General features: G+C 44.4%; 3 protein-coding genes and 1 long non-coding RNA gene across 5 annotated transcripts; 2 read left to right on the top strand and 2 right to left on the bottom strand.

The window, feature by feature from the left end:
- Nucleotides 1-4,677: 4,677 nt before the first annotated feature.
- LOC6598199 lies at nt 4,678-5,671 on the bottom strand. The gene is made up of 3 exons (XR_003408961.1): nt 5,555-5,671; nt 5,337-5,482; nt 4,678-5,249 (listed from the first exon to the last, which is right to left on the bottom strand). It is a non-coding gene; the product is annotated as an uncharacterized LOC6598199 (long non-coding RNA).
- Nucleotides 5,672-6,567: 896 nt separating this feature from the next.
- Nucleotides 6,568-7,655, top strand: LOC6598198 (probable RNA-binding protein 18). 2 transcript variants are annotated; one of them, XM_026990375.1, is made up of 5 exons: nt 6,568-6,622; nt 6,685-6,806; nt 6,878-6,998; nt 7,060-7,152; nt 7,220-7,655. In XM_026990375.1, exons 1-5 carry the CDS (start codon nt 6,611-6,613, stop codon nt 7,502-7,504), a joined length of 633 nt encoding a protein of 210 aa, XP_026846176.1. In that variant the 5' UTR covers nt 6,568-6,610; the 3' UTR covers nt 7,505-7,655. The 2 variants fall into 2 exon arrangements, with proteins under 2 accessions (XP_026846176.1, XP_026846177.1); XM_026990376.1 differs by lacking the exon at nt 6,568-6,622 and having other exon boundaries at nt 6,748-6,806; nt 6,924-6,998.
- LOC6598197 (probable 28S ribosomal protein S25, mitochondrial) lies at nt 7,596-8,337 on the bottom strand. The gene is made up of 3 exons (XM_002023496.2): nt 8,156-8,337; nt 7,892-8,086; nt 7,596-7,827 (listed from the first exon to the last, which is right to left on the bottom strand). Exons 1-3 carry the CDS (start codon nt 8,290-8,292, stop codon nt 7,656-7,658), a joined length of 504 nt encoding a protein of 167 aa, XP_002023532.1. The 5' UTR covers nt 8,293-8,337; the 3' UTR covers nt 7,596-7,655.
- Nucleotides 8,338-8,637: 300 nt separating this feature from the next.
- On the top strand, nt 8,638-9,279 carry LOC6598196 (nucleoside diphosphate kinase 6). The gene is made up of 2 exons (XM_002023495.2): nt 8,638-8,856; nt 8,939-9,279. The coding sequence occupies exons 1-2, from the start codon at nt 8,654-8,656 to the stop codon at nt 9,192-9,194; spliced, it is 459 nt and encodes a 152-aa protein (XP_002023531.2). The 5' UTR covers nt 8,638-8,653; the 3' UTR covers nt 9,195-9,279.
- Nucleotides 9,280-10,136: the final 857 nt, after the last annotated feature.

The following is a 10,136-nucleotide window of genomic DNA, read 5'->3' on the forward strand; positions in this document are numbered from 1 at the left end:
AACCTCAGCGATCGAGGCCAAACATTCGCTGCCGGATACTCTCTCAAGGCACACTCAATATTTGTCAATCATTTTTAAAGTTCGAGCACTGTGGTGATGTGGAAGCTGTGGTTCCTTCAGACCTTACAGATCCCTGTACGGTAACAGTGCGTGCGCTGTAACTGGTCGCAGTAACAGGCTGTAACAGTAACAGCACTGTTAATCTGTTGCTGTCGAGCTGCTGCTGCCCGACGGTCGTTATCATTTGCTTTGGACACAATCTCAAAAGACCTGTACTACGACATGTAAAAAGATTGAATCGTCAGCATAACCACTTCAAAGGAATATGCTCAACCGCAATTCATTTTAATGGGAAAATAGATATTCTGCAGCGTCCGTTCTCTTCATATCTTACTGCTAATTAGTGCCTGGCACATACGTCATAGCCGGGAATGCATTAAGTAGCCGCACAGTAGGTGCATTTGTTATGTGGTCACCCAGAAGGAGAATTATAATACGTACGCATCCATGAGTGTATTCATGTAATCGTGAATAGCAAGTGGTTGATGCCAGAAGCAGACCTTGGGCTCCAAGACGTGACCATAATTGTGTGGTTGCCAAGAACTTTGCCATTTTCGGACCACGACAGGGTTGTCAGAATCAGAATCAGATTCAGGACTCAGGATTCAGGATTCAGTGGGTACATGGCATGTCCCGTCCATCATTTCGGTGGGTGTGCTCCTTCTGCTCTTGTATTCCTCCTTCAGCTTGAGGTTTCTCTCTGGACTCAATGGTTTGTACATGGCCTACAACACAACTCATGACAAAATCATTACAAGCATTTGGAATAGTTATCGTTCTATATATCCATCCCCACATGCACATACATATACTCGTATCCCGAGACCTCTAGCTGCTCTTTCGTGCTGGTGCTGGTGCTGGTGCTGCTTTTGCCGCTGCCTGCTTTTGCTCTAGGAAACGGCAAAAGCTGTAAAAAATTTGCATTTTTATAACAACTTAAGTCAGCAGACGACGACTTTACTTTTCCGAGCACTTGAACTGGTTTTTCCTTTCCTTTCCCGTCCCCGTCCCCGTCCCCTTCCCCCATACAAAGTTTTGCATGCGTGTTGCTCTCCCACTCGACCTGACCCTACTTCGCCCCGCATTCCTTCCCTGCATATCAGCATATCTAAACTATATAGTATATATACTCGCTCCCCTACATATACCATCATGTGTGTGTGTGTGTGTGTGTGTGTGTGCATTTATAATAGCAGTTATATTTATGAACTAGAAAAAAAAGGAAAAGAAAAAGGAAACGCTGTACCAAAAAGAGCCAGCAAAAATTGTGTCCATTTTGCAATTTGCCGCCGGCGCGGTGCACACCAGGCAAAGTGGTTGCAAGTGGGAGGAGCGGCAGGAGCCGGACAAGGTGGCGCTGGGATAAGTGGAGACATATGGAGCTTGGAGCATGGAGATGCGACTTAAACGAGAGCTGGGAACCCTGCCCTCAATGGAAGTTCCTTTTGCAGGGATATCCCCAAGTACAAATTCTCTGATAAATCTGAGGAGTTCCATAATTGGGAAGTCCTTAAAGATACAAAGATAGTTCCAGGTTGAGGTATCCATGTAGAATCTTGCAAAGAATCCCATAGAATGTAATCACCTGTTGGCACCACTTGCAATTTTTGCCAAGAAATCAGAAATTCTATATGAATTGGTATTAGAATTGAATTGCAATTCCCTAAACAACTGAACATCCAGTGGAATCAATTAAAAACGAGTCTTACGTTGAACAACTGCGAATCCGAAAGGAAAGGGCCAGCAATCGTTCTTTCCTTTTCTACAGAGCGACCAGTACTGCATAAGATTCTAGTATCGAGTACCTTCACTTGGAATATATGAAGTTGTAATACACGTAATGATGAGGATAATGTGGAACACGAGAAACATTTTATTCAGTTTATAGACTTTCCAAAAAGGTTTGAGATGAGAGCTTAAAAAATACCAAATTAGGTTCAATAAACATAATTTACACACAAGACTGGAGGCTGTCATTTGCTAAAAAAGAAGGTACAAAAACTAGTTGTTAAAGTCCGAAAATCGATCGATTCATATATGCCTTTGCAAGTACCGGCGAACAGCTCTAACATGAACTGTTATGTTAACATTGAGGCTGCTCTACCAGCGGCCTGTTAGCACCAACAGTGTGCTGTTAATGCTTACCCCTGCTGTTAACTGTGCAGGTCGCTTTCTGCTTTTTATGTTCGCCTGGTAATAAAATATCGAAAAACATCGTTATGGCATCGTTTGGTGGCGCTATTTGTGCCTTTGATTGTGGCCCTAAAAGTGTGATTTAACAAAAACGAAACGAGGGAATATTTGGAATACATTTTCTCTGTATCGGGCACATTGTCTACGCGAGTCTAGCCGTCTTAAGCAATCTTTCGCAATGTCGCAACCAAACAAAAAAAAAACATAAGCCTCGAATCCGAAAATCAAGGAGTTAGACGGCGCGGCGTCTAAGCCAGCAACGGAAGAGGCGGCAATTGGCGTTTTCGAGAGAAAAGTTCTTCCGAGTATTTATGGACCCTTTCGCTCCCTAAAGAATCACCAACTGTATGAGCTGTACGGGAGCCAAGCGTAGAAAAGTTCAGCGGCTAAAATAGGTGTAACCGGTTAATCGTTGGGCTATAAACATATCGGACCAAAGAACAGAAAGAATACGAATATAAACTAAATTCCTTGTAATTCCCAAGCCACACCAAAGCACTTCAATTCCATTTCCCCTAGGCAGCGGGCAAAATGTTTCCAGAGAGAGAGAGAGAGAGAGAGAGAGGTAGAGAATTTCACACAAAACCCCCTTGAAATATGCAACAGCCGTCGTCCTGTCCGCTGGACAGGATGGAAATAACTTGATGCGGACGCATGTAGACACTGCTAATGCGCATTGTATGCGATAAGTTCCCAGGACCCAGATCCGCCTCCTTCCCCCCTTCCCCCCTTCCCCCCATGCCCTACTGCTCTAACGTCTATCCCGGACTCTTTCTCTGCCTGACCCCATGGACAACTTCCGACGTCTTCATCGTGGGACAGTGGTTGGGTTTCCAAGCCGAAATGTAAATGCTCGGCCAATCCGTAGTTTTGTTGTGGGACGCAAGCCACTGTGCTGCTGTGCCACTGTGCCGTCTGCCAGTGTCGTCAACGATATGTGAAGTTTGCCTTCCGCTTGTCGCTGCACATGTTAGCCCTTGGCCCCGACTACCAGTTGCCAGTCTCCTTCCTGGTCTGCAGTCCGCTTGTCGCACGACCAACACAAATTACCATCGTTGAGCAGAAGCACCACTAACAAGTAGCCAGAGAAGGAGGAGACGGAGACGGAGAAGCAGAAGGAGAATGGAGCTGAAGCCGGTGCTGCTGGTGTATTGTCCGTTTTTGAGTGAGAGAGTGATGATGAAAAACGGGCTCTTGATGTTTGTCCCTGCAACGTTAAAGGGGCTGCTCCTCCTGCTGCTACTTCTCCGTCATTTGTTTAAATAATTCACCGAGACGAGACGAGACGAGACGCCGGGTTCTGGCTCTGCATATCGAGGCTTGTCCGGGGTTTCAGACGCTTTGCGCTCACATGCATACATATGAAGGGAGCTCGCTCTTCATCTCTGTCGCTGGCAGGGATAGGTCGGGGCGTAGCGGGTCGGTAGTCGGTAAAGTGCGTTTTAGTATGCATGCTGCAATTTCTATATGACCATGCCGCTGCAATTGCTTGCTTGCATGCATATTTTATCCCTACCTCTAGCCCTTTTCTTGCCTTGGCCTTTTTTCTTGGCTTATTCCAACTGCAATTTGGATCTGTTGCTGCAGCTGCTCGCATTTTTTATGGCTGTGCTGGCTGGGCGCAACATGTTGGTCATTTGCCGCATACGTAATCGTGCCACAAATCTCTTGATGGCGCTGAAATTATGTCAATTTAGTGTGAGAGAGTATCAAACTCAAAGGGGCTGATTTTCAAATTTAAATTCAAATTTTAAATATCATCAATAGATCCGCAAAGCGCTGCCAGATCGATAGGAAAAGGTGTGTCCTGATTAAATGGCAGCGCTGGTCAATAGCGATCGTCGATATATCCGAAAAGCGTTGCCAGATCGATGGGAAAAGGAATGATCTCTGATTTCCGTTAAACTTCAAACGTTTCTTCAGGAAATAATTAAGGAGTTGGCACTTTTTTTTTTTGGGGATGCCGAATGGTAAAGGCAATTTGGAAAAGTGAACATCTGAAGTTTGAATTTGAACGTTTCTTTCTGTTTGTTCGGAATGGTCGCAGGCAGTGCTGCCAACTTTTCAACAGAAAAAGCTGTTATTAAAGTGTTATTTAATATGTTCTTTACTGTATTTCTCTTGTAGCTCTGCTGGATAAGCCTCAGATTCGAATTCGCACGACATAGTCCTCGCAATCACGCATACATATATGTATAATTATTAGGCACTTCAGACCAGAATTTCCCAAGTCTTCGCAAGCAGTTCCTGTATATCTAAATACTAATTAGTAATATTCTTTCACTGACAATAAATCTTTACCTTTTTCATAGAATGCTATTGGTCCTGCTACTAACCGCACAGTACATGCCGCAAAGGAACTTCCTGGATTAGATCGCAGGGGCTTCAGCTCTGGCGTTCAGATAACGCCGCGTCATCACCAATAGGGAAAGCAAAGGAACAGCAAATGCAGCAAGGAAAACGTACGTGATCTTACTCTGGGCGTAAGTCATTGGCTCTCTCTCTATTTAAAATAGACGTTTTATCAGGGGGAACACCTTCTCTTCTTTACAATTATAACGTAAAAACAAAGCTTTATTGCCAATATATAGTACTGACGCTACTGGAGCATCTAGTCTAGCCAAAACATATTCAATTCGCATCAAGGGGCGCATCAAGGTGCCGCACTGTCTTGCCACCTCGTAGCTGCGCAACTGCAAGCAGCTCTTCGTCCAACTCGACTTTGTCGAGCTCCAAATGGGAAACTTCAATGGTAAGGAATATATAACGAAATGAGCCAATGTCTTACATTCGCTTAATTGGTGCTCGATTAAGGGCAAGCGCCTTGAGCACCTCGTTGAGCTTCTTCATGGGCTCCACCTTCTGCTGCATCTGAGAAGGAAGGAAGTGCGAGGTCCGGAAAGTGTATAGCCTAGTTTAATGGTGGTGCCCAAGGTCTGGAAGAGGCCATCAAACGCATGCCGGCTGTCGTTAGAAGTCAAAGGTCGCACAGGATCCTGTAGGACAGGAAGCAGGTGAAACAACGTTATAAAACTGGAGCATTGTATGTTGCAGAGCTGCACGAGGAACTTGCCGCGCCTTACATCCCAGTTGGCTGGGCCACATGGTCGATCTTCTGGAGCGTCATCTTGGTGCTCAGTGAGCGTCTCCTTTTTGGCGAGCTTCTCTGCCTGGTCCTGGCATTTCGACCGTCACGAGCAGCAGGACGGAGGTCCGCATCGCTTGCACTCTGCAGAAAGTGGGACGAGCTTTAATCGGTTTAATCTTGAAACGCGCGCCGTACGCGGCAAATGCCACATACCCATGAGTTGCTACTGTAAGTCTCTTTAACGAAGCTAGCCGCAGGAGGTGATTGGATCCGCGGGATTGACTGGAAGGATATATTGTATTATGGTTTTTCTCCTCCGTTGCACAGATAATTGTATTTTTTTATTTTTATTGCCGCGAAAAAATTATACTGTTGGCACTGCCATCTATCGATTACCTCTCGATAGTAGCATATCGTTGCTATCGAGCTCTTATATCGGTATATAATGGTTTGATTTTTTGTGGAACTACATATTTTGTTTAATACTTGTTTTAATCAAAATACAATAAAAGCAAGGACTAAGAACTAACCAATTTTGTAGAACATTTATTCATCAATGTCCTTAAATTATGTGGGCAAAACAAAGGGTTTTAGTTAGCCAGAATTTTTCAACAGTATCTCTAAATTGAGCAATGTGCACGACTATCCTATTTCGTTTTTTTTGCTTTGACCTATTTCGCTAAAACATTGTTTTACGCAAAATGCAATGAAATCAATTATTTAAAGTAAGTCAGTCAAGTTGAGAATAGTTTAATTAATCGGATATAATTATGTGGACATGGCTAAATGTTCTATCTCGCCAGTAATATTCAGCGGAATATCAAAATCGAGAATATGGTTTCCAATCCTTGACGGAGAACGATTAACCTATTATAAGCCAAGGGGGTATTTCAATTTTCCACTGAAAATAATGAAAATTTAATCATTTTAGCGCACTTCAGCTGAAAAATATCGTGGTTTTTTTAAGTTCATAGTAGAGATGGCATGAATCCTCAAGAAGAATTTACAATCAGTAATATATTCCGCCATTTACCTCAAGTAGTTGAACTATTTAAATAGAGGGGGCTTTAGTGGGCTAAGACGCTTCCACGGTTATTCTGTGCTTTCCACTATCGCCCACTATCGAAACATTGAACCATCGATAGCTTAGTAGCGCGATAGTGCCCTAACATCGGTAGTGTCGATAGTGCCATCGATAGTTCTCCACCTCTATACACACAAAATCTCACGGATTTAGTTTATTTTTTTTTGTTGATTTTCGCAAGAAAAATGGCAAATGCTGTACGTAAACCTAGAAAAAGTGGCATCCATGTAGTATTTGTCATATAAATATGCATTTACAGGCCTGCACAAGTGGCGGAGGCGGCAGTGCTGGAGCTGGTGAAGGAGCAACAGCAGCAGCGGCGGGGGCTGGCGAGGAACAGCGACGCATCTGGGTGGGAAATTTGGATTCAAGGATCACCGAGTAAGTTGATTGCAGCCAAAACGCTGACCCCCAAACCAAACTAATAGTCACTCTCCCCTTGCCAATTATCGGTTTCAACTTCTCAAACTAATGCAAAAATGCGGTCCCATCGAAAAGTTCGACATGCTGTTCCACAAGGGCGGCCCCATGGTTGGCCAGTCCCGCGGCTATGCCTTTGTTACATTCGCCGAGGTAGGTTCCCCCGCCATACTCTTAGCACGCCTTATCTTACTCACTGAATTTCCTTCCATAGAACGAGGGAGCCACCAATGCCCTGCTGAAGCTGGATGGCACAAGCGTGGGCAGCCGCTCGATAGCCGTTCGCCTTGCCAAGAACATCAAATACGTGAGCATACACCGAAAGGAGATACTTCATCCTGTCTAATACGTATCGTACTCTCCCTTAACTACAGGATGATCTTCAAAAGCCCAAACCACGCATTGAGATTCCCGCTCTGGGGACGGGCAAGCGCGAGGAGAAAATCAGCAAATCCGAGGCCATACGCGCAATCGAGGCGAAACTGAAACATCTGGAACGCCACACAGACGACAATCTCGAGCTCAACCCCAGGGAGGGGTTTAACGCGAACGTTCCCTTCATCCAGCGCTACCAGTTCAACAAGGATCGCGACAATACTCAGCGCTATGGAAAATCCTCGGCCCCCTACCATCGACAACAGCGTCCGAAGCGACGTTGAATTGGGGCCACCGGGAGGAAAACATAGTGGACATCAAATTTTAGTACTTAGGGCGCTACCTCAGCAGCAGACAGCCTGACAACACACACCATTTACTTTACAATTAATTTATTTAAGAGATAAAGACACACCCAGCATCAAACGAAACGAATTACTTTGGAGCAAACTTGAATTTTCCGCGCATCTGTTCGGGCAGTGGCACGGTGCCGGGGCAGGGCATCTGTCCAGGAATCTCGCAGATGCAGTGCCGGTCGCAGCCGTAGCCGAAATTGGCCGGATTGTCCTTACTCTCTTTCAGACGGGCCTCCGCATCCAGTTGTTCCCTGAAAGGAAAAGGAAATCAGACTTGCTGGAATCCGCACCGATGGAATGCAGCCGCACACTTACCGCGTCTTGCCTACCACCTGGACCAGATGGGCGATGATTTCGTCTTTATTGCGACTATCAATGTCGATGAGCATATCGCGGCCATCATCAAAGTAGCAGCGCACAAACGGCGACGGGGTCATGTTCTTCATGGTGAGCACCTGCACCTCGGGATTCTTGAACTGTACCTGTGGAATGTTCCAAAACACAAAGTCCCTGAAGTGCAAAAGAGCAACAATTAGATTCAGTTTCTGGGACCATTCGTATTAGCCGCAGATAACCCACCTGGCGCCCGCATGATGATCGCCGTACGTGTTGTAGTTGACGCTGAAGATCCGCACCTTGTCCTTGAGCACCAATTTCCCTGCATTAAGGTACCTAAGTGTGCGCCGGATCGGCTCGCGTCCCTTCATGAAAGGCATACTGGTGTTTTAATTGAAATAAATGTGCGAAAACAAAACGTTTTTTTTATTCAGCGGCTGCTTGTGTAATGCACCCAGCTGATGTCTTAGTGTGCCCGTATGTATATCGAAAAATATCGAGTGCGATATATCGATATAAGTGTGCCATCAGAATGGACTTAAAAGTAATTGACATTAATTAAAATAACAAAAAGGAAACAAAAATAAACATGACGTGCAATATTTATAACCACAAAACATTTTCTTAAATTAAAAGAAAATAATTAAAACATTATCAATAGAAATATCGATATGAATTCAAACAACAACAAAATTACATCAAAGCCGGCAAATTTTATAAAATATCAAGAAAGTTAACAATATGACCGAAATAACGTTGGCCGTGATCAAGCCGCATGTACTGCGCAACACATACGCCCTGCAGCAGATCAAATCCCTGATCGAACAGAACTTTCGAGTGCTCGACCAGAAGGAGGTCCACATTACGAAAGACCTATCGGATCGTTTCTATGCGGAGCACCAGGGCAAGTTCTTCTACCACCGCCTGACCAGCTTCATGAACAGGTGAGTGGGGCAGTGCAGTCCTCCCGCCTGCCATGTGGCATATACCCTGGACTATATCCTCCACCATCCCTAACTCTGCCAGCGGCCCCTGCTATGCACTCATACTGCAGTCGGAGGGCTCCATTCAGAAGTGGCGTCGCCTGATGGGACCCACCAAAGTGTTCAGGGCCGTCTATACCGAACCGCAGTGCATACGTGCGCTCTATGGCCTCTCCGACACACGCAATGCCTGCCATGGATCGGACAGCGAGGCCTCGGCCCTGCGGGAGATTGGCATCCTGTTTCCGGAGTTCGATGTGCTGGCCACTGCTGACCGCAAGGTCAAAAAGGAGACGTAGTAGGGTCGTTACACTAGTCATTTATTAGCCAAAAGTTTGGCCCAGCCTTTCTGTAATTATAAGACACCATCTGTGAATATTTGGAGAGCCCTTAAGTGCTGGCTTTTGTTGCATTTTCGGTCGGCATTGCTGCACTGCTGTAGAATGGAACTCCCACGTGTCTGGAACTACCTCTGCTCAGTCGAGAGCCGTACACTGGCTGATGAGCTGTAGGACTGCTGACATTCTAATCTCAGAATCGAGCTGTAACTGGTCCAAGTAGAGTACCGGACCGGACCCGATCGAGTATTCGTAACCCAGTGCAGTGCCTCCACCCTTGTATTTTGTGTTTTAAAAACTTTATTTCATTAATTTCTGGTTTTACATAATACAATTCTTTACTCATTTATGTTCTATGTGGTAGGTACATGTATAGATAGAGATTTTCGATTTGTTTCTGGTTACCGATTTATCTCCGTTGTAAATAGTTTTGTAATTGTAATAAAAATTATAAAATTTATAAACTTAACAAATTATACAAATATCTACTCGTATTTGTGTGTGTGTGTCTGTGAGTTTAGCTGTAGTGTCCTTATATAAAGATATAGATATATAGTTGGTATATATATGTTTGTATTGTATATCGGTTCAGACAATTGATAGAGAAGCATCGCCAAGAAATGGAAAACAGAAACCGAGAAAAAAAATCAAACATTTTAAATTCATTTTGTGGGTGCGAGCGAGACATCACACCCGTGGCATCTGTCTGTCTGTCTTTTTCTAACTCGTGCGCGTAGGCGCAAAAAAAAACTATAAAAAAATCACTGAAAGGTATATAAAAAGAAGGAGATTTAATCATCTAAACATTTAGTTTTTAGGTCTAAAGACAACAATTTCTCAAAACTACAGACGATGAATAAAAAAAATAAAAATATACTGGATAGATTCGTAAACAAATATCCA

This window comes from Drosophila persimilis, unplaced genomic scaffold (assembly GCF_003286085.1).
Source record: "Drosophila persimilis strain 14011-0111.01,24,50 unplaced genomic scaffold, DperRS2 tig00000579-arrow-pilon, whole genome shotgun sequence".
NCBI lineage: Eukaryota > Metazoa > Arthropoda > Insecta > Diptera > Drosophilidae > Drosophila > Drosophila persimilis.

Bases quoted from the DNA above. Each gene is read 5' to 3' on its own strand.
- LOC6598198 (XM_026990375.1), top strand. The intron at 6,999-7,059 runs GTAGGTTCCCCC...TTCCTTCCATAG, and splicing joins CCTTTGTTACATTCGCCGAG to AACGAGGGAGCCACCAATGC. The intron at 7,153-7,219 runs GTGAGCATACAC...CCTTAACTACAG, and splicing joins TTGCCAAGAACATCAAATAC to GATGATCTTCAAAAGCCCAA.
- LOC6598197 (XM_002023496.2), bottom strand. From the start codon at position 8,292: ATGCCTTTCATGAAGGGACGCGAGCCGATCCGGCGCACACTTAGGTAC. The intron at 8,087-8,155 runs GTGGGTTATCTG...TTTGCACTTCAG, and splicing joins GATCATCATGCGGGCGCCAG to GGACTTTGTGTTTTGGAACA. The intron at 7,828-7,891 runs GTAAGTGTGCGG...TTTTCCTTTCAG, and splicing joins CAGGTGGTAGGCAAGACGCG to GGAACAACTGGATGCGGAGG.
- LOC6598196 (XM_002023495.2), top strand. From the start codon at position 8,654: ATGACCGAAATAACGTTGGCCGTGATCAAGCCGCATGTACTGCGCAAC. The intron at 8,857-8,938 runs GTGAGTGGGGCA...TAACTCTGCCAG, and splicing joins CTGACCAGCTTCATGAACAG to CGGCCCCTGCTATGCACTCA.